The sequence below is a fragment of the Gigantopelta aegis genome, chromosome 12, assembly GCF_016097555.1.
Source record: "Gigantopelta aegis isolate Gae_Host chromosome 12, Gae_host_genome, whole genome shotgun sequence".
NCBI classification, from domain to species: Eukaryota; Metazoa; Mollusca; class Gastropoda; order Neomphalida; family Peltospiridae; genus Gigantopelta; species Gigantopelta aegis.
The window spans coordinates 20,901,383-20,928,000 of record NC_054710.1 but is presented as its reverse complement, the minus strand read 5'-3'; the positions used below and the strand labels follow the sequence as shown (position 1 = coordinate 20,928,000).

The following is a 26,618-nucleotide window of genomic DNA, read 5'->3' as shown; positions in this document are numbered from 1 at the left end:
TTCTTTTAGGAAATTAAAGCCCAATTTTCCTTTTCCAGTGGTTAATCCCCAGATGGAAATCAAGTATCAGCATATATATATTGTAAAGGGTACAATTTAAAAACATTAGAATTATCAATAATTTTGTCGCAACTTCCAAAAACTAAATCTATGCACTACCAGGCCTATGGCATTGTGCAACTTATTAATGTAAGACTAAATTTAATACTTGCCAAAGTGTGTATAATTTACCGTCGTCGTACCGTATTTCCCTACTGTGGAAGTTTCTAGTTATAACCAAGAAACGTCATGATTTTTAAAATATAAACATCTGGAACTGGAAATGCAGACTCAGAACTGAAATATTTCTAGCAAAAAATACAAGCGGTTGTGAAGCCTGCGAACAAAAACATTTTATCCTTCGTCAGACCTTTATTAACGGAGTTGCTACCATAGTCTCGCAACCATGTAATGTTGTATTGCAATGATGTGTTTCACCCATACTGTTGATGACAATTGCTGTGAGTGATAATTTATTCCTACTTAACCGATTTAATAAAATAGTACGTGAACTGAGTTCACATGAAGATCGCTTCTTCGCCTAATTCTGAATATCCCGTGGTTAGTTTGCACAGGTTTTAGAGCAACTTGGAGAAAACCAATAAGCGATACTCAAAGGCTTTAAGTAACCTATATAGGCATGTATAAACATATTGATAAACAAAATAAGGCACATCGTTTCAGAAACATCAAGTCGACCAAGATATTACACGCCACCAACCGCCATTAACATTAACAATAAATATATTTGTGGTATTCCTCTGATAAACACTAGATTTTTCGAAGCACTATATACAACACTCGCCCCGATTGGCTGAAATCATAATTTTGCCGCGCGGCATTTTTAGAAAAATCGCTTAATTGGATCCATTGAAAAAGCACTAGTTCTATTTTTTTTTTTTAACGCGCGGTTTTCCGTTACTGCTCTCCAGTGTAATTAGGCCTTTAGGGTAAAATAGAAAATAAAAATGAAGTTTGTTTAAAATGTTAAATAATTGCATTTCGGTGTAGACCTGCACATGCGAGGGCAAGAAGGGTAGCTACGAATGGTTCATGTTTATTATATGCAATAATAAGAATATGTTTAAAAGGTAGGCTACCGTTATAACCACACTGAGCCAATACTTTGAGGTACGTTTTTGCCAAATTCGGTTCCGTTTTCGCCAACGAAAATGGTTCGTTTTTAACCTGATCCCATTTACCGTTACAATATATGATTAATATTTATAAACGACTTCAACTTTACAAGAAAATCAGTTGATAATAAGATTTTATAAATTGTAAAAATGTAACGACATAAAAAGTGTGATAACCAGCCCCGGTCTACCCTTACGTCATTCATAACTCGAGATTCGATCTAGTTAGATCACGGTATAGTACGCCCGCGATTATTACACCCGTTACTCAACGAGGCAATAACCGTGATCTGACTAGACGAATCTTTCGTAAAAGGATGTGGGGGTGTGTTCCCCCCAACCCACACACTCCCACTCTTTTTGGCACCTTCATATACTCCGCTCCGGTGTTTAGGTCTTAATGTCATGACTGGACTGGAGATAGCCCGAGTACTCTGACTGTAAGAGAGCTAGACGGACATTTGGACATAAACACGCTCTCATTACAGATGAGAGCGTGTTTATGTCCAAATGTCCGTCTAGCTCTCTTACAGTCAGAGTACTCGGGCTAGACTGGAGAATACTAAAGAGTCAAACTAAAGCTCTGTGGCATCAGATTTAGACACAGTACTTAGCTTGCAACCATTTGTTGTCAACAACTGCATAAGCATTACAGACTTTCCTCTAGCCTTACCCCACATATCAGTATCAATAATGGGTTATATTAGGGCTGAAGGTGACTCAGCTACCCGGCCATGTATTCATACTCGGTACGCACAAACAACTCATGGAAAATGAGATCGTATTCAACACAATTGTGCACTATAAAAAGTAGGTGCAATTCCTGTCAAAGGTCCAATTTCCTACCTATTTTCAAACTCATAAATTATTTTATTTTAAAAAATGGTGTGCATTTCAAAGGCACTATCTTCGTAACACGACGCTGATTAGTCAACTTTACTTCTCAGCTACCTCTAGCCTAATGATCAGACGACACGAAAATGACTCCGGTTGTTCGATGTTTCGTTTAGCTAGTAAGTGCATATAATTCTGATTCTGATTGCAGGCAAATTGCGGTTAACATACAGTGTATTAATCGGTGTATCAATTAACGGTAAAAAAAAAAAAAAAAAAATCAACAATATGGATGTAATACAAATACATTCTAGTAAACAAAAGTGAAGCTTCCTCCAGTAAACAGAAAAGAGTGCAACGTTTCTAACTGCGTTCATGCAAAAAAGTATTGTATCGCGCATGTTCGGTTCGTCAATTTCCATTTTAAAGGCCACTACATGAACAAAAAAAGTTTCTTAATTATGCACAGTTGATGAACACTGTTTAATTATTTTTTTAAAGGAAAAAATCAGTTTGTCAAGCATTCTGATCCGGTCCGCGTTTTACCAACACCCACCGGCAGCACGTGATGTCAGTACGGATAGGCATTATACGTTCATACCAGTGAATTGTTTGTAAAATATAATTTTTTTAATGAATTGATTTTTAATTAACACAATTTATACACTCAAAATTATTTGCAATTGTTATGAATGGATTATGAATACTATTCACTGCAGTAGAGGCACGCGGATGTAGCATACGGTATCTCGACGTCCCAAACTGCGTTCACCTAACAACAAAAACATAAATACGATATTTACATAAATACCATTTTAACATTTTTCAGCAACGATATGTGAAACAAAATAAATTGCAATCAGTTAACGTGATAAATCAACAATGTGGACGTAAAACAAATTCATTCTACTAAAGAAAAGTGTAGCACCCTCCAGTAAACAGGAAAGAGTGCAACGTTTCTAACTGCGTTCAGACACATGCGTTTGCAAAAGGTATCGTACCGCGCATGTGCGGCTCGTGACTTTCCGTTTTTAAGGCCACTATATTAAAAATATATGTTTCTTAAATATGGATAGTTGACGAACAGTTAATATTTTTTAAAAAGGAAATATTCAGTTTGTCAAGCGTTCTGGTCCTGTCCCCGTTTTTACCAACACACATCGCAAACACTTGATGTCAATACTGATGGGCATTACGTTCATACCAGTTAATAGTTTTTAAAATAAAATAAAAATTTAAGAATTGATTCTTAATTAACACAATTTATACACTCAAAATTATTTACAATGGTTATAATTAATGATTTTAGGTGTTTGTAAAGTTTTGTATTTAGATACTTACTTGTCTGAACTTTATTGGTAATGAAAATGTTCCTGAACTGTGAAGAAAAACGACTAGCAGACGACAATAAATCGGATGTTGATTGCGTGAACCATTCATGAGAAAACAAACTGAACGGAGTTGCATGCATAACACAGTTAGGGACGTTGACGATACCATATTTCCTCTAATAAGCACCGAGCCTTCAATAAGTGCACTTTGCAACAAAATAAACGCCGGGCCTCTAATAAATGCTGGGTTAGACTGGCTTAAACTGATTACTCCCTGGTATAATTTAGGCACTTCACGTGAACAAATAATATTAATTTGTTCATTGTTTGTTAAAGTTTAACATTTTGTTACAGTTCGAAATTAAAGTTGAAAAATAAATAAAATTGTAAATTTGTAGGTTTTAGCTTTAATTTCTAAAATTGGAAAAATAAAGGCCGGCCAATAAGTGCTGGTCTCCTATAAGCACTGAGTCTGCAGTGCTTATGGTTTGAAAATCAATGTTAAGCAAGAAACTGCTCTCGTGAAATTACATAAGAGTTATTCACAGTAATTTTGAGTAAATATATTAATGATATCAGCGTGTGACGAGACGAACAGTTTTTCACCCACATGGAAATATTTTTGCGCGAGCTGGAGCAATTACTCACGTCAAACCTGTCCTTAAAGGACAGGGTCTGCGACCATTTTGAAATGAATAAGAGCCTGGGTGCTCATTAGAGGAAATACGGTAATAATTGAAAACAAGTTCTAACAACAGTGGGCTTAAAAATCATAAATATTAAATGATTTGGTATTGTTGATCTGACAAGTGTGAGGTCGTGTGACACGCACCGAATGTTAATTAATCTTCCTCCATTTAGTCAATTTAAAATGAATGACAAGTAGACAACAACAAATCAGATGTTGATTGCATGAACTGCATGTGCACGAGAAATAAAACTGAACAGACTTGGAAGCTTAATGCAGTAGAGGATGTAGTTTTGAAAAACAAGAGGATGGCATAATTACGTCATACCAGCTAGTTTAGTGAAGACGTGCCAACATACATCATTATGGAGTTCAACACTGATATATGTTATAGATACATGTATATAATAATATATTATTACTATAGCCTAGTGTGCAGATAATAGTAAAACTATTAATATGAGTGTCCCCTAGCATTATTCTGTTTATTATGTGAGAAAAAATACATGTAATAAGCAGAATAACATTTATATACCGTATACGCAAATATTTTCGTGGCTAAAATAATTCGCGATTGGGCTTTCATTTTACGTTTTCGCGATTGTGTCCCCCGATAATAAAATCAAAATTACCCATATTTCATTTGCCAAACTCTTTTCAATGACGATTTCACGCACATGCTGTCAGCGAGACGTCAATGTTGTATGTATGTCTGATAAGACATGTTATTGGTGGAACACGCACATGCTGTCAGCGAGACGTCAATGTTGTATGTATGTCTGATAAGACATGTTATTGGTGGAACACGCACATGCTGTCAGCGAGACGTCAATGTTGTATGTATGTCTGATAAGACATGTTATTGATGGAACACGCACATGCTGTCAGCGAGACGTCAATGTTGTATGTATGTCTGATAAGACATGTTATTGGTGGAACATGCACATGCGATACAGAGAATTGAAAAACGCAAATATCAGCGGAAATAACTTTTAATTATTGGTGGTACCCAAAAACTTCCATTCAAGGTTACAAAGAAAACAAACAAAACTGAGGTTACGTAACAACAGACTTACGTGCAACTGTGTGTCACTTCGATCAAATCCACGTGACCAGGCAAGTTTACAGAATCACGTGACCTTGCGGACCTCTGACTGCTTGATTCTGATATGGGTTGGGCGTGTAAAGATAAGACTATATATTATAAGGTAAAGAATATTATACCAAATCGGAAATAAGTTTGCGCATAATTAAATTCACGGTGCTATCAATGTGTTCGCGATTTTCGCGGTATATTTTATTCGTGAACATATTTGCGTATACGGTATAGAGAACCCTTAAAGGAATGCTAAAGCAAGGCTTTTGGACTGGTATGCATATTCAGTGATACATAATGCACATTATTGGTTAATATCAACAAGTAAAATCGTATAGTTATTTAATAGAATGGTTAAATGTGACGGCTATTATATATAACAGGCGCAGCCATTTTGTTCCATTCCAGTGAATACGCCCTCTGGCGAGCTGGTGGTTACGTAATACCTGATGTGTCACGTCAGGAATTAGTCTTCGAACTGAAGAAAAAAACCATACCTGATTTTTGCGGATGCATCGCAATGTTCTGTAATAATATCCATCCCAGTAACACAGCAATGTGTATATGTGGTTTATTTTTCAATACAAAATAAACCACCATTGTAAAAATAACTGTATTACCATATGTTTTGTACATAAATTAACCTATGTACTGAAATAATAGTTGGAGTGTTTTCTTGGTTAATTGGTCTTTTCTTTCCGTGGCCTGTACCTGTGATTCTTGATTATCAGGTGTATATTTAGACAGTCCCCAGACACTGTGTCTAGACATTAAAAACACGTGCCTCTTTTATTAAGATCACAGGGTATTGTGTGATAACCTCAAATTGTAATGGACATTACCAGCCGTCCTGCTTTATTACTGTAAGTAATTCTGTAAAACCCTTGATTAAGTAGACTTTCCCATCTAATATAAAACTGACCAATTACGTAGTCCCAAAGAAAAGAAAATTATCACTTGGGTATCGTGAGTGGTCGTTTTTGCTCTAAAGTATCCTACCAATAGGCCTAATAATACACATTTTTTCTTTGGATTTTTTAAAAGATAAAAAATACTATAACTCCATTTCATTATATTGATGCAAATTGAAATATATTTAGTTAAATAGTTTATTATACTATCAAGTCATTTATTTTGTTTTACAAGTCAGGTTGATGAAAGCGAAGCGCTTTGTCGTAAATTAGAGTGTTTGTTTACACTGTGCATAGAGAAGTTGGACGGAGCTGACATCACTTCATCTCAAGCTATACCACCGGACGTCGTCACAAAAATGGAACAAAATGGCTGCCCCCAGTTAGCAGGAATAATCATGTTTTTTTATTAACTCTAACATTACGCGTTTTTCATTTGTTAAAGTGTCAGTATGTGTTGGTGGTCCGGGTATGCATCTTTCCAACACATAAGGCTCATGTTGGAATTTAGTCTACCTTTAAGCTAAACTCATACTATGTGTATGTTACTGTTATTTATTTATTTACTTACTTGTTGAATTGTTCGAATTAACTTACCTTTTTGTTATTTATTTACAGGTATGATGCTGTTAAAGCTGTATGCCACATTGGCAGTCACTGTGGTGATATTTTCCACCAATCACACCACTGCTAATAAAGGTATTTGTGTAAAATGACATACATGTATTTTAACTGACAGTTCTTGGAATTCAGCAAATTGTCATGACAAAAAGAAATGCAGACAAAAGATGGTTTACTTGAGCTTAAATAGTTTGCCTTCAATTTTAAAATTCTATACTATAGTAAATGATAAATCCTCACAATAATATATATATTCGGGGGAAAAAAAAGAGAGAGAGAGAAAATCGAGAGAGAGAGAGAGAGAGAGAGAGGGAGTGGGGGCAGAGGGAGGGAGAGAGTCAAACAGACAGACGACAAAACACACATTAAAGTGTTTTTCCCCCAATATATTTTCTGGAGATGCATGCCTCAACCCTTTGTACCCTTTTTCACAGAGTTATGGCTGTTGAATATAGGAGATACAAAAATGGTTTGAAATATACTGACACACAATGAAAACACAAAACAGATATTTTTCAATATTTTGTTGTGATTAATGAAAAATATATTTATTGGACTTAAAATAACAATTTATGAGAGGAAGCCATTGATTGGTACTTTTGTCTGGGTTTTAATCCTGATTTTGTTCTTGTTACACATACAATAGCAGAAACACACAAAATGGTGTGAAATGTGTTCACTACATGCTCAATCATGCTGCATGCTCAATCATGCTGCATGCAATGCATGTGAAATGCTAGTATGTGGACACATAAAAATCACGTAACGGTGTCATATTCCTCGTCACATTAAGAATGCCATGACTCGGAGAAGAACAAAGGGAGTGAGCGTTGGGCATGGTTCAAGGGGGGACTTCGCAAAGCCAAGTTGCTAGGACCTTCAGAGTCCATCCATCAACTATTGGACGACTTGTTGAACGTCATCAACAGACTGGGAGTGTCCGTGATCAACCTCGACCTGGTCAACATCCCGTTACGACCCCACGCTAAGATCGGCAGATTCGACGACACCACCTCCGTGACCGGTTCAGAACTGTGATGATGACAGCAAGCAACATGATAGGACGTCATGGAAGACCTATCCATCCAATGACGGTCATCCGTCGACTCAGAACGGCTGAACTCGGATGCAGATGCCCGTACAACGGTAACATCATGACACTGCGACATCGTGCTGCGAGACTACAGTTTGCTCTCGAGAATGGTAATCATCCACCAGCCTTTTACTGGAGCATTGTTTTCTCAGATGAGTCCTGTTTCTCTGTCTCCTTTGCCGATGGAAGAGCACGTGTGTACAGGAGACTCCGTGAATGGTACGTTGACGGATGTGTGAGGGAACGTGATAGGTTTGGCGGCGGTTGTCTGATGGTATGGGGGGGGCAATCAACTGTGATTTCAGGAGTGATCTCATCATTGTCCACGATGCCCTTACAGCCCAGCATTATGTTGACATTATTCTAAGACCAGTTCTCCAGCCACTTTTGCACAGTCACCGAAGACTGTTTCAACAAGACAATGCCCGTCCACATACTGCAAGAATTACCCAGGCATTCCTGCAACAAGCCAGTATCACCGTTATGAACTGGCCCGCCGTTTGACCGGATTTGAACCCAATTGAACACATGTGGGATGAGTTAGGACGTTGTGTATGTCACCACCAGCCACCACCGTGTAACGTCGCTGAGCTTGCACAGGCATTGCATGAGTGGAGGAACATTCCTGTGGCTTATTTGAGATGTTTGTGCCAATCCTTTCCCCGTCGTCTTCACGCATGCTCACGGGCCAATGGTGGACACACCAGATATTGACCTTGATATGGGGTGGGGGGTGTTGAACTTTTCGATTACGAATGCAACTCGATTACTGATGATAACTGGCCATGTTTCCATGTGAATGTACATGTATCTCATGAATACCAGTCGTGAATGTATCTCATGAATCTCATGAATACATTATCCATCAATTCATTAATAGTTTGTTGTTATTTGCAATGAAAAGTTGTTTTTGCGTTTTCATTATGTGTCAGTATATGTAAAATAACATACACATGTACGTATATTAATTTTTTTTTTGCCTGGATTACCATCTAGCTACTGCGGTTGCATTCAGCACACACTTTGTAAATATTCAATTTCATAGCACCATACCCAAAACTTTCTGGGGTGATTTACCTCGGTATCAGTACAGTATTTGGTATTGATACAATACCGATACCAATACCGATATCGAGCAGTATTTTCGATATCATATATATATATATCGGTTTTAAATGCATGTTAAGTCTTACTTGCTAATTTAATCTAAATAAAATTAACTTACATTTACAAAGCCCTCATCTCTTTTCAGCTATTTTGCGTTTGTCAGATATGTGTACTAATTTCAATATTTGTTAATTTTGTGCACATTGTCAAGAGCATGCATGCAATCAAGACACCACTGCAAACATTCCTGAATAAGAATAAACAGAAAAAAATACCTTTTTTTGGGTGGAACTACATAGCAACCCCCCGCCCCCCCCCCCCCCCCCCCCTTCCCAATTTCCTATATGATGAATCCTTCAACACTACATGTAAGTCTAAAAGGGACCTGTGGCTTCTGCACACAATCTAAGAGCCACTTTTTCTGACAGACAATGTTTACATGCTTGTTTTTTTAATTATTTTCTTAAAACTGACATTTAATTAACAGGGTTTGTAACGGTCTTTAAATTCCTTGAAAGTATTTGAATTTGAAATTTTTTATTTTAGGTCTTTGAAAGTCTTTGAATTGTAATAAAAGTCTGTAAAAGTCTTTAAATTCTCGTATTGTGTTCATTTTTCTTCAATTAACATCAATATTCTGACCTTCCTTCTGCTGGCATACCTGTATAGCTTCATCATAACACAATACTTTTATTTACAAGGTTTAACCTGTCATGTTGCATGTAAAAATAACCCAATAATTTCTTGCCATGGACAGCAACGTAAACGAACTGACTTGGTATAAAATAGTTTAATTTACACATATATGCATGTTATAATAAAGAAATTATAAAACTTGTGCAAAGGTCATACGGAAATTATGAAACTTATTGTGAAATGTGTTAAAGTCCTCACTCTAGTTTGGGGATTAACACATTTCACAGACTTCTATTATTTCTAGGAGAAATGTTACAATGGAAAAGGCTGTATTACTTAATATGTTGCGTTAGTTACTACAACTGAGGTGTTACATCTGTTACCAACAAATTTTAATGTAAATAATAAAATGCTTAATGTTACTATTATTAATAATTGATTTTTTTTCTTTCAGATGTCAAATTAGCACTGTCAGGTTCAGCACCATATGGATCACTGAGTCAATGTTTTGTCTTCACTTGTACTGTGTCAGGTGCAACTGCTGTCGACAATTATTCCGTATATTTGCGCAATTCTGTATTCTCAAAATATAAATATCATCGTATATGGCAGATTGGTGATAACTGCAGTCAAAGTCCAACTCCTATGCCAAATTGGATACGTAAAGGGTACTATAGTGTTTGTGGATTTGGCACAAAGGAACTTAAGTCGGATGTGAGGGAATATAAGTTCATTATAAAAGATGTATCTTCCACAGACAGAACAGATTGGTGGTGTCAGCTGCATTGGGATGAAAGGTACAGCAACAAAATCAATCTGATAGTAAACTGTACGTATACTTTTGAAATTGTTTTTTTATCAATGGGATGACTTCTCTAGAACTAATGCGTGCATGTTAGAGAGAGACTGATATCGAGAGAGAAAGGCAGAGAGACGGACAGTGAGAAAGAGTCTATATGTAGGAAACATTTATGTTTTTTAAATTTTGATGAGCGACAGTTGGTGACGGGGCACAATATTTCATGCAAACCGCCGTTCTGTTCACGTGTCGGTTACGCAAAGTTAAATTTACGCGAACCGCAAACTGGTTACATCATGACCTGTAAACGTTCAGAAATTAAAACTTGCAAACTTCACGATTACAGGACGTTTATTCACGCAGACATACTACTAGTATTTCGACAAATGTTTTAGGCTGAATTTTAGATACTTGATGTACAGAAAATCAGTAAACGGCGTTATATTTCAACAGTTGTAAATTGCAACCAGTCTAAAGTAAATGTTCAGTACCCTTACGGAAATAACCTATACAAACTTATAAGTGGAATATACTTTACTTATACGCCACTTATAAGTTACCTATATATTGGTATAAGTGAAGTATCAGTGTGTATAAGTATAAGTGAAAAAAATTGTTAATTGATAAGTAGTTTATCAGTGGTATAAGTGAACTGGAATTAAGACATTTTTTGTTTGTTTCTATAAGTGAAATATAAGTGAACAATTAGTTTGGAGATAGTCCTTTTGCAAAGGAAATAATGTGTTCCAAATGAATGGGGAAAAAACTAAGTCCAAGACATTTTCATGGTTATTTTTTAAAAATTCATAACTTCTCACAGGATTTATTGAATTCATTGGGAACAGTGGCTAAACAACCAAACATACATGTAGCAGATTTAGATAGTATTTACGATAATTAAAAAAAAAAAAAAAAAAAAAATATCGGGGTGGGGGAGTCTATTGAAAGTGAAGGGGGTAGTATGGGATAATTACAAGATATATTGATACATATGGTTATATATGATTAAAACAGGATCATCTTGTAATTATCCCATACTACCTCCTATAAATAGGGGGGGGGTGTATGTGTGATCCCCATCACAATGTTTATCGATCACAGTATGGATTTATTTTAGGGGGTGGGGTGCTAAAAACGAAATATTACAGGGTAGGCTACCACTCACATCTCATATATATATATATATATATATATATATATACATGTATATATGTATGTATATATATATATCAAGGGTGGGGAAAAGCCCTTTTTTCCCCGGTCTGGGACCGATTCTCGATCTCTGAGACCGAAATTATTTTTTAAAAACGCGCGTTTGCCGGTCCCACTTTTGTCATTCTTGTCGGTCCGAAGCACCTGTCCATTTCTATTACTGAAACAAATTCCTATCAGTCAAGCGGACCGGCCAGCCCAGACATCGGTATCTCGTGCATGATTTAAAATAATAAATAAATAGTGGTCAATAGTGGTCTGGTGTTTCAGACGTTTGTGATTTTAAAGTCTGCCTAAGTATATCGCCAGTCACTGAAGTCGGACCTACAGTAGTGTCAATCGACTGCCACTAGGCTACACATTTGTCAAAGTCGCTGAGTCGGTCAAGAGATTACACAGACATTAACAATAGCACCATTCTTGGTTTAGAGAGCCATCAATGTATTACACTCCAATTAAAACAAAGGACCCAGAATTTGCAACTGGTTACAATCAACATATCTGTCAACACCTGTGTATGGAGCTCTGTTGGGTCGAGTGTCCTAGTCCGAAGCAAGAGGCTTTTGTGCAATACAAACTGCTTAAAATAGCATAAAATAAAATGAAATAATCTACAAATATATTTATTGTTGACTGTTCAATGTAGTGTATCCAATAATTATAAAGGATTTTAAAATTAACAAAAGGTTTCCACCTTTTTTTTAACAAGTGGGAGTAAGCAGAACAATTACATTTACTGTTATCTCAAGAGCCAGTAGAGGTCAAATTTCATCCAATCAGTGATGACGTTATTACTCTCTTTGTCTAAACATGTGCTAGCTCAGGCTGTCAAACGCTTCAACGGTGCCATCTTTTATTAATTTTCAAGATACAGTACTGAATACTCGTACTTTTTATACATACTTTTATTCCTTTTTTATATTATTTATTCTATTATGTAAAATATATACAATTTGTGGGGGTTTTCACTGATCATATGTAATTAATTATTATTATTTTTTTTTTTTACCAGATTGTGTGAAAATAGGCACAAAAACCAAATTAAAATGAATTGATATTACTATAACAGATTGTGCCCCCCCCCCCCCTTCCTTTCAGGTATCATTACTCTTGGTCTATTATTTATTAAGATTGATTTTGTTTTGGGTTTATAAATCTTAATTTTCACACACATAATAATAAAAATGTTTTTTTTTTTGTTAAATCACAAGGAAGAAAAATAAAGTAAGCTGGTGTATCACTCCCATCCCTGGTCCTCACAAATCCATTTATAGAAACTACAATCCATAGGCAAGATTTCTTCTTTTTTTTAATTTGGGGGGGGGGGGGGGCAGATTCTTCGTGATGGGATCATCACAAAAAAACCACAAAAAAAACAAACCCCACACCTTTAGGTAACCTTATCTATATTCGCTAGAAAAAATATGAGCTTTGGTATTAAAAAAAAAAAAAAAAAAAAAATGGTGATGCCAAACACGTGTAAACGCACGGCCGGTGTAACTGCTAGTAGCAGACGTAACTTACGATGTTTTGTGAAATATAGGGCCCTGTACGTTTAAATTCTATTTATTTGTAATTCAATTAATTGGAATCTGGATAATAATTACGTTGTGTTTTGTTATTACATTGTTTATTTTATTATATGCAGAGTAATCATTTATAATGCTTAATAGACAGAAGGCCACAAAGGCGCTAGATTAGTACATAATTATGATAATAATAATTATTATTATTATAAGTCTGTGTCGTCTTAAAAGACGAACGAAGGTTAAAAGCGATAATATGATTGGTCGGTTCCTGAACAGTCATACCTGGGATTTAATTGGCTTAGAGATAACAACAGGACAAAACGCGCCATTTGCAGTTTGCCAAAATAAATTTAATAATAAATAATGACAAAACATTGTGTATTTTGCATTATGAATTGGTTTGAGATCATTTTGATTGAGCAGAAACAATCACAGTTTATTACCGAATACGGTATCAGGCTAAAACGGCACCACTTTTTGATGGCCAAAACGGCACCTTACCAAAACGGCACCGTTTTGGCTAAAACGGCACCAAACTTTTTTTTTCGTAGACACATAGGTTTTAACTAATTTTAACAGTTAAAACCATCATGACAATAATAAGACTGGACCATTATTTCGCGTGCTACATTCCACAAACAGGTTTGTTATTGTCGTTCCATTATAACTGAAGCAGACGCCATTTGACAACGGGGGGGGGGGGGGGGGGTAAACGTAACAGCACACATAAAACGTCATCAATTATCGTGGGGCTTACAAAATGTTTAGGTATAGCTTTCCACCAACCACTAAATTGGAGTAAGATACGTATTCATGAAGTTTAGATTTCCAGGTCACATTATCAGCAAAACGTTGTAAATTAATTAACCAAGAAGATGAAACAACATGTGAACAGTGACTCAAAATAAATTTAATAACAAAACAAATTAAATAGGCCCCTACTTGTAGATAAACTGCTTTGTCGATAGTAACTTTTCTTTTGCTTGTCTGCACGGCATTGTTTATTATTGTTTTTGTAAGATTATATATCAATTGTTTAATTTAAATTTATACATGTGGGGTTGTGTATCTTATAAATAAATACATAACTAATGTGGGTTTTTTAAACTACCTGTATAACAGAGTCCCCAAATGACCGAACACAAAAATACTTTCCATCGATCAACACAATTTCTAAGTAAGCAACAAAACACCATTTATATAATGTATATATCATTTTTAATACAACATTACACGTGACAATAATAATTAAATGTTCCTACTAAACACTACAAAGATACACAAAGACACATACAAATTAACAGACATTTAAAATTGAACAAAATAACATAAAAATTGACAAAGACGCATAAAGATTCACAAAGACGCATAAAAATGGATAATCACATAAAAATAATGACAAAGACGCATGTACTGAATTTGTTGATCTGCTAGTTGGTTGCCTCAAACTTTCATTTAATTAGATACTGACGTCAGACAAAATACAAAAGAAAACATTTTATTAAAAGAATACACTAATGCCAAATAAAGACCACCATTCCTCTTAAAAGAACGCCATTAATGCGCCAGCATCTAGCCTCATCTCGCAAGTGAGTAGTGCCTATCAGTATGCTGCGTGAATTAAATTTTGCATAACCGACACGCGAACAAAACGATCATTCGCATGATATATTGTGCCCTGAGGTTAGATGATTAAACACTGTTCTCTACGGAGAGTTCAATTTGTTACCGGCCCATGAATGGCAGCACACCGTCCCAGCAACTGAGGGAAAGTTCTCCGTCCTTATATTCCCCCCAAACTTGGAAAATGTCTTCCTGTCGGATGGTTGCCGTCTCTCGTATATACATTTGAAGGTTGCCTTCCTGGACCATCCTGGTCTGGATAGGCAGCAATCGGGCCTCCTTGTACAGTTCAGGGCTTAATTTGTAAATCCCTTGTTGCTGGTCTCCCACCTTGTTATTAATTCTATGATGCCAACCTGAAATAATAATATTAAAACAATAACTACGATATCTGAAGTATTAATTGAATAAATTTGAATGCATAAAGTATGGATATGAACGATACAGTGACTATAAACGATATAGTCCTCTGGTCAGAAATGTAGAAATATGAAGGGAGTCTGTGAACTCCTAAATATGTAAAATTATTTTCAAATGTTTATAGATGTTAACTTACCTTCGACATGATTGTTGGTTCGGACCGTCACACCGAATATGGACCAGCATCTGGGAACAAATATGGGGTGGTCCATCCACTGACGGCCAACATATTGAATTAGTTGTTCAAGTTTCCCCCCTCGTGGCACCAATCGCTCAATCTTATTATACATCAGATGGATTTCTCTTGCCGGGAGAAAGGGAAGGGCCATGATTTTTCTGATGAACTTGTGTGTCGATTTCCGTGTCGTTACGTACAGGTTTCCTGTATTCTTCTTGAGTAATGTTCGTTTGGCATGTACGATGCTGCCATAAACAACATTCTGGACATTCTAAACATTGTTGTTTAGGTGTACATAGTTTTTTGCATAAAATGCAAAGATGCGGCATGTTGGATCGTACTTCATGAAATGAATGTGCCCTGACTGACACAAGACATACCATATTTAAACGCAACTCATACTTGAGTACGAATGAAAAGAAAGCCAACATCAGTTAATTTCTTTGTACAAGTGAGCATCAAACGTTATTGTTTACTTAATTACAGAACAAAGTATTTCCTAGGGTAAGCTATAAACTAATATTTATTAACCATTCGTGGAAACTAATATTTATTAATCATTCGTGGTGCCATTTTAGCCAATGCATGGTCACGTGATGGTGCCGTTTTAGCCAATGTGAGGCTCCGTTTTCGCCAACATGTGGTGCCGTTTTAACCAAAACGGTTCCGTTTTCGCCTGGTGCCGTTTTAGCCCGCATCCACCAAATACTTGGCTATGGCGGAAAATGAAGAACTTCGGTCAAGTTTCGGATGTCCTACTATTTTCGTCACGTTTGGAAGGGAAAAAGGTAAACATGATTTTACTATTTTCTTACTTATTCTAGACACCTTTAATATATAAGTTGACATCTTTAACTGTATTTGTTCTAATATTGTGTGATGTTTGATGACAATCAAACGAATGTAACGTGTTCTACATGATGCCACATTGGGTAATGACAGAAAATTTCCAAAATGGCCGATCAAGGCATATTTTTGGGGGGCAATTTAAATACACATAGATCATGTTGACATCATAAATAATACATTTAAATGCAAAATAAATATTTTAAGATGCCAAATTAATGCATTTATTACAGAATGTTTTTTGTTATTTCACCGATGGGTACAGATTTTTACAATGATAGTAATGCTTTTTTGTGGCGATTTAGGTCACATGACCAGTTTCACGTACTCTTATAGGTCAGCAGTCTTTGTTTACAAATTAATTTAGTTTTAATTGGTTTAATTTATTTAAAGTATCACAAGTAGCAGTCATTTTTCATTTTACTTAGTAATATATATTGTTTTGGGGTACCATATGTTTCGTCCCCAAACCAGTTCGCCCCCATTCAGTTCACCCCCAACTATTAGAGGGTTCGCCCCCTCCCCTAATATTATGTTAGGTAATAAAAATGATTTTGGCTTAGGTAATTGGTTGTTTGGCAAGTCTTCCTTATCCTTGGATGTCGGTTCACCCTCGCGTGCTTAACCAGTTTGCCCCCACAAAGGTACCAGTTCACACCCATAAAGATTTATATACACATATTAATTAATTAAACTGGTGATTATGTCAAATGTGCCCGCACTGACTCAGGATCCAACCAAATCGTGGAAAGACGACATTCCCTCCACTCTAAGAAAAGAAACACACACACAAACACGGTTTAACATGCCTCTAAAGAAACAATACAGTAATTGTTTAAAAGTTACAAATTATTGGGATTTGGGGGCGAACTGACAAATAGTTGGGGGTGAACAAGCAAACAGTTGGGGGCGAACTGGTACATGGGGCGAACAGGTCAAACTGGGGGCAAAACGTCATGGATTCATTGTCTATACAAAAAGTAAGTTTGTTTTGTTTAAAGACACCACTAGAGCACATTGATTTATTTATTTAATACATGTAGACAAATGCATGTTTGTTTGTTTTTTAATTTCATTATTTCCCTCCCAGTCCAACACCCTTTATCTTTTCGTAATAGTTTATATTTTGTAGGCCTGAAAATTGGTACAGATTCTTTAGATTCAAATATATATCATGTATTTTATTTTTTGATTTCTTCATAATTAAAATTAAAGGTCAACATTAAATATTTCAAAGTCTGTTTTATCCTTGATATTTGATTGATACCAGGTAAAAAAGTAAACTTGAAAATTTAACTGAAAATTAGTTTGTTTTCTCTTGAAGTTTTGATTCCCCACACTTGAAACTTAGTTCTCTAGGGTAGTCTTTTTAAAACTAACAGAAAGAACTAACTGTTTACATTAATAATAAACAATAGCTAATTACATAGCAGATCTATCCAGACTACATTTGTTTTTCAGAATCCCATCTGAATGTTGGATGACATATATCAAGATGACACTGAACAGGACATAACTGAGGAAAATGGATGTGAGAGAATCCAATCTAACAGTTGGAAATAAATATATATATTATTTATAAAATATTTGTTTGCATATACTGTTCAGATATATTAGTGAAAAAAAAGAAAGAAAGAAATGTTTTATTTAACGACGCACTCAACACATTTTATTTACGGTTATATAGCGTTAGACATATGGTTAAGGACCACACAGATTTTGAGAGGAAACCCGTTGTCGCCACTACATGGGCTACTCTTCCGATTAGCAGCAAGGGATCTTTTATTTGCGCTTCCCACAGGCGGGATAGCACAAACCATGGCCTTTTTTGAACCAGTTATGGATCACTGGTCGATGTAAGTGGTTTACACCTACCCATTAAGCCTTGTGGAGCACTCACTCAGGGTTTGGAGTCGGTATCTGGATTAAAAATCCCATGCCTCGACTGGGATCGAACCCAGTACCTACCAGCCTGTAGACCGATGGCCTACCACGACGCCACCGAGGCCGGTAGATATATTAGTGAGTCAGAATGAAACATCACTTTGTTTGTTAAGACTATTGTGCTTCAATTTTTATGTTTTGTGGACAGCTACATGTAGTTTATAGATAGGGTGTGTAAGCGGTGGCATTAATACAGCAATTGCCCGAGAATATTGAAATGTGGCCTCCAAGGACAGATTGCTGCCTATTTTCATTTGTTTAATGATTAGTTCATCACTGACTATTGGATGTGAAAAATTAAATTGATAATTAATTCTGACCCATAGTTTTCAGAGGAAGCTCTCTACATGTTTCAAAGCAGCAAGTCATCTTTTATATGATCTTTCCTTGGACAGGACAGAACATAGATATTCACTTATACAGCAGTATTTCTAAAATATCGGTGAATCACTTGTATTTCACGTATAGAGTCGAGCCAAAAGTTTTAAAGAAATGTGCTCAGACCACTGGGGACATCTAAATTATCTGCTGCTATTTTATCTCTAAAGGAATATATGTAGACATAATATTGGATTGCCTATAATTTTACATATGTTAAAAACAGTTTTAACGTAAACAGGAATCCAAAAGTGTCACAAAATTTGAGCAATACTAACATCGCATAATGAGCTTTAAAAAAACAAATACTTGGAACGTCAATGTAGTATAGAAGTACCATCGATAAAGTGAAAGTAGCATAGTCACTGCAAAACGCAAAAAGGAATCTCTCCAAATGATTATGTATATATTTCAAAACTCATTACACACAGTACGCATATGCGTAATGCAAAAACAAAATCCGGGAATAGGTAGAGGCTGTCTGTAATTGTTCTATAAAATTGACTCGAAAAAAAAATTACAAAAAAAGAAGAAAAAAAAAGGGCTCATGCAGATTGCATCTACAGGCGTCCTGAGTTTCAAACTTTTCACAGGGGGAAGCCCGCTGAATATCCCCGCTCGGGAACGCCTTTGGCGTGCGTAATGCTAAGAAAATGTCTGGCTACGCCCCTGTATTTTGTTTCAGTACTGGGGCTGATATTCAGTTCTTTTATAATATTGTTAACTTTAGCAAGCATTAAAGGGACATTCCTGAGTTTGCTGTATTGTTAGATGCTTCCGACTAATAAAATATTTCTACTATTAATCTTACATATTAAATTTATTTTCTTATTTAGAATATCAGTGTCTGTATATTCAATGTGTTTCTGGTCTTCTTAATATTTGAAATAAGCCTAAACTGGATTTTGTCTTCAAATAATTTCGTACGTACGAAAAAATATATTTTAGAAAATAAAATGAAATTTAACCTAGTACAAATATCAGAATGATCAGAAACACGTTTAATATACATGCAGCCACTAATATTTTATGCCGAAAAATATATTTGATATTTAATTACAATCGTTAAAAAGTCTCTGTTAGTTGATAACATCTTAAAAAGTGCAGCAAACTCGGGAATGTCCCTTTAAAGACATTTTTTTTTTTTTTAAATGTTTTCTTTTGTATTTGTTTTAACTTCATGTTTGAGCTAAAAACTATGTATTTAAAATATAATTTCAAAGTAATTTTGAGGTAACCGATCAGGTAACCCACGGGTTACGCAAATATAGTTCACGTAACCAAACAATTGGTTACCTAGGTAAAAACCACGTGAAACGACTTCCGGTTCCCTCAGATTTCGAAATATTGTCCCCTGTGGTGATCACTGCAGTTGAAAATTAAAGGCGCATACCCTCGGTTGAGCCCGTGAAAATGGAACACTAAGTGTATTAGTTAATTATCTATAGACCTGCAAACACATTTGTATAAAATTATATAACAGAAAGAAGCTAAAGTCTTTGATGTTTAAATGGAGAAATACCGTCTATAAATAACTGGAGCTTGTTTAACAAATTATGGAAAAATGCATTTTGGGGTATTTGCAAAAACCTGGATGACCAGAACTACTTGAGGTGTACGAGAATTAATATTCTAAATAATAAAATGTAAGTACTTCTAATTTGAAATTATCAAAAACTGCTTTAATAAGTGAAAAATAAGTTGAAGTGTTTAAAAACTAAGGTGGCACCTACTATTTAACATTTTAGAAAATTATGTTGCAATCTCAAAAGTTTGCGTAATGATTTGCGCTGCGATACTGAACAAAGTGTTCCTTGGAGACGAGATTGAGAGAGAATGGTTTATGACACTCCAGCATGAAAACTACATCAGCTATTGGGTATCAAAGTAAGGTAAATGAAATAATGATCAACATTAATATAAAACTTCAAAATACAGTTTATAAAGATCACTGGAAAGTAAATTTAAAACTTGGGATAAAGGTTGGTATCTGTAAAGAATTTCAACAAAAGTTCAGGATCAAATCAAAATAAATGAATTAATGTACGACAGCCAGCAAAATAAATTGCATCGGCTATTGGGTGTCAGACTACCTGTAAGGTAAATTAATCCATGATGATCAAGATTAATATATACAAAGTCCAGAGTAAAACTAAAGCACAGAGTATAGAGCTGTGCAAACAATACAAATATCACAGATACGGTAGGTAAACTTAAAATTTATAATAAAATTAAGTATTTTAAAAATTTCAACATAATTTCAGGATGGAATCGAAATACAGGGTTTCTGCCAGAGGGTAAAACAGGTAAAATGCCATCCCCTAAATATATTTGGGTATGCACTGGCGCCATATACTCATAATATTTAGCAGATTGTTTTTTAGTTGACCGTTTGACAAAATTAATGAATCTTTATCATTACTGATACATATGCTTTCACCATTTTAGTAAAAATTAGATATGACAATTAAGAACTTCTCATAGCAAGTACCAATAGCAATAAACGGGTATATCCTCTGTTTGATGGTGCAGACTGGTAATTTTGTTAGTATCCTTTTGATTGATGTTCAAAAATAGATATTTTTTTTAAACATCATAACACAGTCAGATATGTGCTGGGGTGTCGTTAAATATTAATTCAGTCAGTCAGTCAGTCGGGTATTGGTCATTATGGCAAAGGTCTATTTAGCCAAGCCGTTTAATGTATGAGCACATATCCATCTGAGCTGTCTGTTAGGATTCTGGTGATACCAATAGGTCTGCCACAACATCAAAGTCAACAGAGTTGATCCATTTTTCTTTGATAGCAATCCTCATCAGATATCTGATTGAGCTGAAACAATACAGTTCTTCGATCTACTTTTGATCTGGTTCGTGTTACTGAGACCATAAACAAGTAAACAGTCAGAAGACAGAACACGAATACAAATGGCTTAACATGAATAGAGTTTGCAGAAAACATAGTTTGTATTTTGGTGAGGGTGGATAATGCACCTGATGTTCCTGTATTGGTCCACATTTCTTGACTTGATGATAACGGTATTGATGTTTGTGTGGATTCTACCCGTATCCAACTTTCATATGTATGTAGTCCATGGAAACATTGGTACTGAGCAGGTTCTTTGAGTTATCTATAGACCATTCCAGCTATATTCTCATTGGCTCGCTGTACATATTAGGGACACTTCCAAATGATAATTTCCAATTGTTTTTGTGATGGAAATGATAATGAAGTGTGTTGTTTTAGGTCGTGGTGTCAAATAGAAGAACACTATTTTTTTGTGATTCCAAGGTACTTTAAATTGTCAGAATTAAAAAAAAAATTAGTATCATAATATGATAATTTACACGGCAAGGATTAAATACAGGGCATTTGTAATTGGACATGATTCTTTTTTTGTTTTGTTTGGCAAATATGTTAACATTTATATTACTTGTTATACGCACCATTAGTTTCATAGCTCTTTGAACCGTGAATATAGGTTTTGGTAAAATGGTTTTATGTTCTTTGAGTTTCAATGCAAATTGTAGCTTATGGCAACCATTTTGAAATTTAAAATAGCGGCAACCAGGGGGAGACATTAATTTTTAATGTCTTGATTTTAACTTGATTATAGATGCTTTTCTTTTGTTCATGATTCATATATTTTTCAAAAATAATGATTAAGTAATACAGCAACACATACATGTAAATAGCAATAATGTTGTCTGAAATGGGTCATTGGAGCTCCTATGTTATAGCTTACATGCACTTTTAAATGTGATATAAACCAAGTAAGACTTTTACTCTACACATGTTAGTATCACATTTTGCACTGTTATACTACTATATGTCACAACTCTACTATATACATGTACTATATATTAATCTTTTAGCCAAATTTAACAACATATATGTAAATCTTATATTAATATATAATCAAACTTAAGAAAAAACTTGATCTCTTGCTGCTCTTGATATAAAATATTTCAGTTTAAAAACTTTATGCAATGTCTATACCTACTCTAAATAATTTGCCTCAAAAAAAAAGAGAAAAAAAGTAAAAACAATTCAGCCTATATACATGTACCTACCCTAATTTTTCTGGCTTATGTAATCGGAACCACACACATTATTCTGTTTGTTTTTAACTTTAATTGGAATCTTTATTAAAAATGTAAAATGTGGAATTCGCTAAAATGGGAAATGTTCAATTAACTTGTGTGTTCATATGTAACTTTCTGTATGTTCTTCACAGTAGGGCCTACATGTAACCTGCTACATGTTCATGTATACATGTAACTTAATGACAATAAAATGTATATTGGTCTCTCCTTAGCTCTCGAGATGTCCTTACGAATGAAGATGTTCTCAGCACCTGTGCTGGATAAACCGCTGACTCTGATCTGTGAAATGAGAAATGCTGCCGGTCTTAATGCAACAGTCCAATTCATTAAGGGGACTGTTAACAAGTCGTTGAGTGTTGTCGGCACACTGCGTCAGGAATACTCGAACTGTTCACAAATCGGTGACACAACCAGAGGTTATAACCCTAAGTGTGGGATAGCAACAGACCAAGCCAATTCTAACATTAAATTGTACACTATGGAGATCGCCCTAGTATCATCTCATGATAACACAATGTGGATTTGTCTCATAAGAAACCCATGCACTGGCAAGAAGAGAAGTGCGCTTCGTTTTCATCTCACATTATGGCACGGTAAGTAGGGGCATCGTGTATTCTAGTGCAATTTGTCTCATAAGAAACCCATGCACTGGCAAGAAGAGAAGTGCGCTTCGTTTTCGTCTCACATTATGGCACGGTAAGTAGGGGCATCGTGTATTCTAGATTTGTCTCATAAGAAACCCATGCACTGGCAAGAAGAGAAGTGCGCTTCGTTTTCGTCTCACATTATGGCACGGTAAGTAGGGGCATCGTGTATTCTAGATTTGTCTCATAAGAAACCCATGCACTGGCAAGAAGAGAAGTGCGCTTCGTTTTCGTCTCACATTATGGCACGGTAAGTAGGGGCATCGTGTATTCTAGATTTGTCTCATAAGAAACCCATGCACTGGCAAGAAGAGAAGTGCGCTTCGTTTTCCTCTCACATTATGGCACGGTAAGTAGGGGCATCGTGTATTCTAGATTTGTCTCATAAGAAACCCATGCACTGGCAAGAAGAGAAGTGCGCTTCGTTTTCCTCTCACATTATGGCACGGTAAGTAGGGGCATCGTGTATTCTAGTGCAATCAGTTGATAGAAAAGCTCTAGGACGCCTGATGGAAAAACCACCTAGGCACTGTTTTCAGTGGTTAATTATTTGGCATCATTGTTCATTCAGTTTACATGAGATTTAATGACATCTCATTTCACTCGGGAGTGTCAGTATTTGATGATTACATCACAGCGATAATAAAGTCACCACCAAATATTGTCTCATCTGAGAATGGCAGAAATGGACTGACCACAAAATATTTGCTCATCTCATGAAGTGGATCACATGTTGCCATGCTGCGGACAAAAATGCATGCTTACAGCTACATGTAGTTTGTTCCAAGCTGGTTACAAGATTCTTATGCGGTAGTACAAGCAAAATTAAGCAAGCTATTTGCAAGCTTAATTTAACTCAAGTAAGCTAATTGGCAATTCTTCAAGCTTGCCACAAGCATGTCTTCATTTGTGCAAGCTTGCTGTACGCACATCTTCAACTATATGCAAGCTTCTCACAAATATGTCTTCACTTGTGGAAGTTTGCACAAGGTTGCTACAAGCACGTCTTTAGTTACGCAAGCTTGCCGCAAGCAATTCTTCATTTGTACAAGCTTTTAATTGTGCTCAACTATGCAAGCTTCCCGCAATTATGTCTTAATAACTTATGCAAGCTTGCACATACTAGCTTGCAGCAACCATGCATGTCTTTATTTGTGCAAGCTTCCAGAAAAAGGTCTTATATATATATATATATATACAGTTAATTATTAATAATTATAAATAATAATATGAATAAAACATCTTGTAATTATCCCATCCTACCTCCTCATTTCCAATAAACCTCATCCACCAATGCACCATGACGTAGACATTTCACTTGCGTTATGATCTGTAACATAAAGATTTGTAAAAATGTAGCTACAGTGAGTCAAATATACACCCCTGTGTTTACTAGTGTGGATTTTGTTTTATATCTTATCAGATACAGAAATAATCTGCAACCATAAAAAGAACATATTTTACAGAGAACATACACCCACATCCCACATATCTAATATTACTCCTGCTAATGATAATATGATATTAATTTAATTAATTTTAATTAAATAATAAAATAAATAATTTACAACAAGAGGTCCATGGGCCCTGAATAGCTAACCTGGTATTAAACTAACTGAAAAGTGAACCATGCATAGTAATAATGATTTATGACAGATGATCCTTTGGTGACCCTTAATTTGACATTAACATAGCAAATATATATACACATTTTGTGAATTCTAATTTCACCTGTGAAATAATAAGTGAATAAATGAAGGTGTAAACTGGTGATGGTCAGTCATCAGAGGATCATTTGCACCAGCTTTGGTTGAAATCTGCTTGGTGGAACTTTACCGAGAACAAATCGAACATCTCTCAGCCATTCAGAGGCTAGGTCAACCATATGAGATTTCAAATTGGCATGAAAAATAAAAACATCTGGTCAGGGCTGTGAAATAATCATTAATTTAATTTAATTTAATGTACCAAGTATGATTGAAATCTGCATGGTGAAACATGATTACCATCTTGGATTTTAAATTGTCCTTATAACAACATACATGTATACATGGCCATGAGAAGATGATTTGGGCCATGTTTGGTTAAAGTCTGCAAATCCAAAGAAGCAGACTTGACAGCTGAGTTTGCTTTTTCATTGCCCCTGATGTCATCATATGGTTGTGCACCCAGAAAAAATGTCTTTATTTGCAATAGATAAATATACTCTTCAAAAGAAGAAACGCAAAACCACATTGTCGTAACATTTGGAGAATTGATTTAATTATTGAATGGTGAGTCCGATAATTACCAAATGTTGCAGGATTGTTCACAATTCACTCTAGTCCATTGTGAGTAAGTGATAGGACACACCACCAAGGTCAAGGTCATCTGGAGTCAATACCGGGTGTGGCCTCCGCGTGTGTTGACAACTGCCTGGCACCGCCTGCCCATTGAAGCAACCAGAGTACGGATGACGTCCCGGGGGATGGTGGCCCACTCGGCCTGCAAGGCTGCTGCCAGCTCGGGCAGGGTCTGGGGCTGTGGTTGTCGCTGTCGGAGGCGTCGGTCCAACTCGTCCCATAGATGCTCAATTGGGTTCAAATCCGGTGATATCGATGGCCAAGGAAGGACATTAATGTTGTTGTTCTGTAGGAAAGCCGTTGTGAGACGTGCTGTGTGAGGCCTGGCGTTGTCATGTTGGAACACTGCGTTGGCGTTGGCCATAACTGGAACGATGTTTGGCCGGAGGATCTGGTCAATGTAGCCCTGTGCATTCAGGTTGCCCTGCACGTGGACCAGGTCAGTTCTGCCAGTGTGTGAGATGGCTGCCCACACCATGACACTACCCCCGCCGAATCTGTCCACTTCCTGCACGCAGTTTGCCGCATAACGTTCACCACGACGCCTATACACGCGACATCTTCCATCATGACGTCGGAGCAGAAATCGGGACTCGTCACTGAACCACACCTGTCTCCATCGCAGTTGAGGCCATTGTCGATGAATCTGGCACCACTGCAGTCGGAGTCGACGGTGTTGTGGTGTTAAGATGACACCTCGAACTGGACGTCTGGCACGAATTCCTACCTCACGTAGGCGGTTCCGTACGGTCTGGTCGGATATCCTGCGCAAACCTGGTATTGCTGCGGCTGTGGAGGTGGCAGTAGTCAATCGTTCCCGAAGGTGGCGTACCCGGATGTAGCGGTCCTGCCCGGGGGTAGTGACCCGTGGTCGACCGGATCTAGGGAGGTCACGTGTTGATCCATGTTGCTGGTAACGGTCCCACAGTCTGGAGATGGTGCTTGGGGACACATGGAATGCCCTGGCAACGGCCGTTCTGGATTCGCCTGCGTCTAGTCGGCCGATGGCATTGTTTCTCTGCGGTTCACTGAGACGTGGCATGTCCTGGATTGTCAACTGTCGGCCAGATACAGAGGCCAGGCAAGCGAACACCCTGCACTTTT

At 36.4% G+C, this 26,618-nt stretch overlaps 2 protein-coding genes across 10 annotated transcripts in view; one reads left to right on the top strand and one right to left on the bottom strand.

Annotated features, from left to right (window-relative positions):
- LOC121386622 overlaps positions 1–340 on the bottom strand; it is a 49,565-nt gene extending 49,225 nt beyond the window's left edge. For all 4 annotated transcript variants that reach the window (XM_041517583.1, XM_041517585.1, XM_041517587.1 and 1 more), the window contains exon 1: positions 213–340. The gene's annotated coding sequence lies outside the window, so the exon portion shown is untranslated. The remainder of the gene's footprint in view (positions 1–212) is intronic.
- Positions 341–2,137: 1,797 nt separating this feature from the next.
- Positions 2,138–26,618, top strand: part of LOC121386338 — a 65,541-nt gene continuing 41,060 nt past the window's right edge. For 5 of the 6 annotated variants that reach the window (XM_041517210.1, XM_041517212.1, XM_041517209.1 and 2 more), the window contains exons 1-4: positions 2,138–2,188; positions 6,654–6,734; positions 9,947–10,321; positions 22,741–23,121. In XM_041517210.1, coding sequence (XP_041373144.1) covers positions 2,173–2,188; positions 6,654–6,734; positions 9,947–10,321; positions 22,741–23,121 — 853 coding nt within the window. In that variant the 5' untranslated portion in view covers positions 2,138–2,172. Of the gene's footprint in view, positions 2,189–6,653; positions 6,735–9,946; positions 10,322–22,740; positions 23,122–26,618 lie in introns of those variants that run through there. The other variant, XM_041517213.1, reaches the window with a different exon arrangement.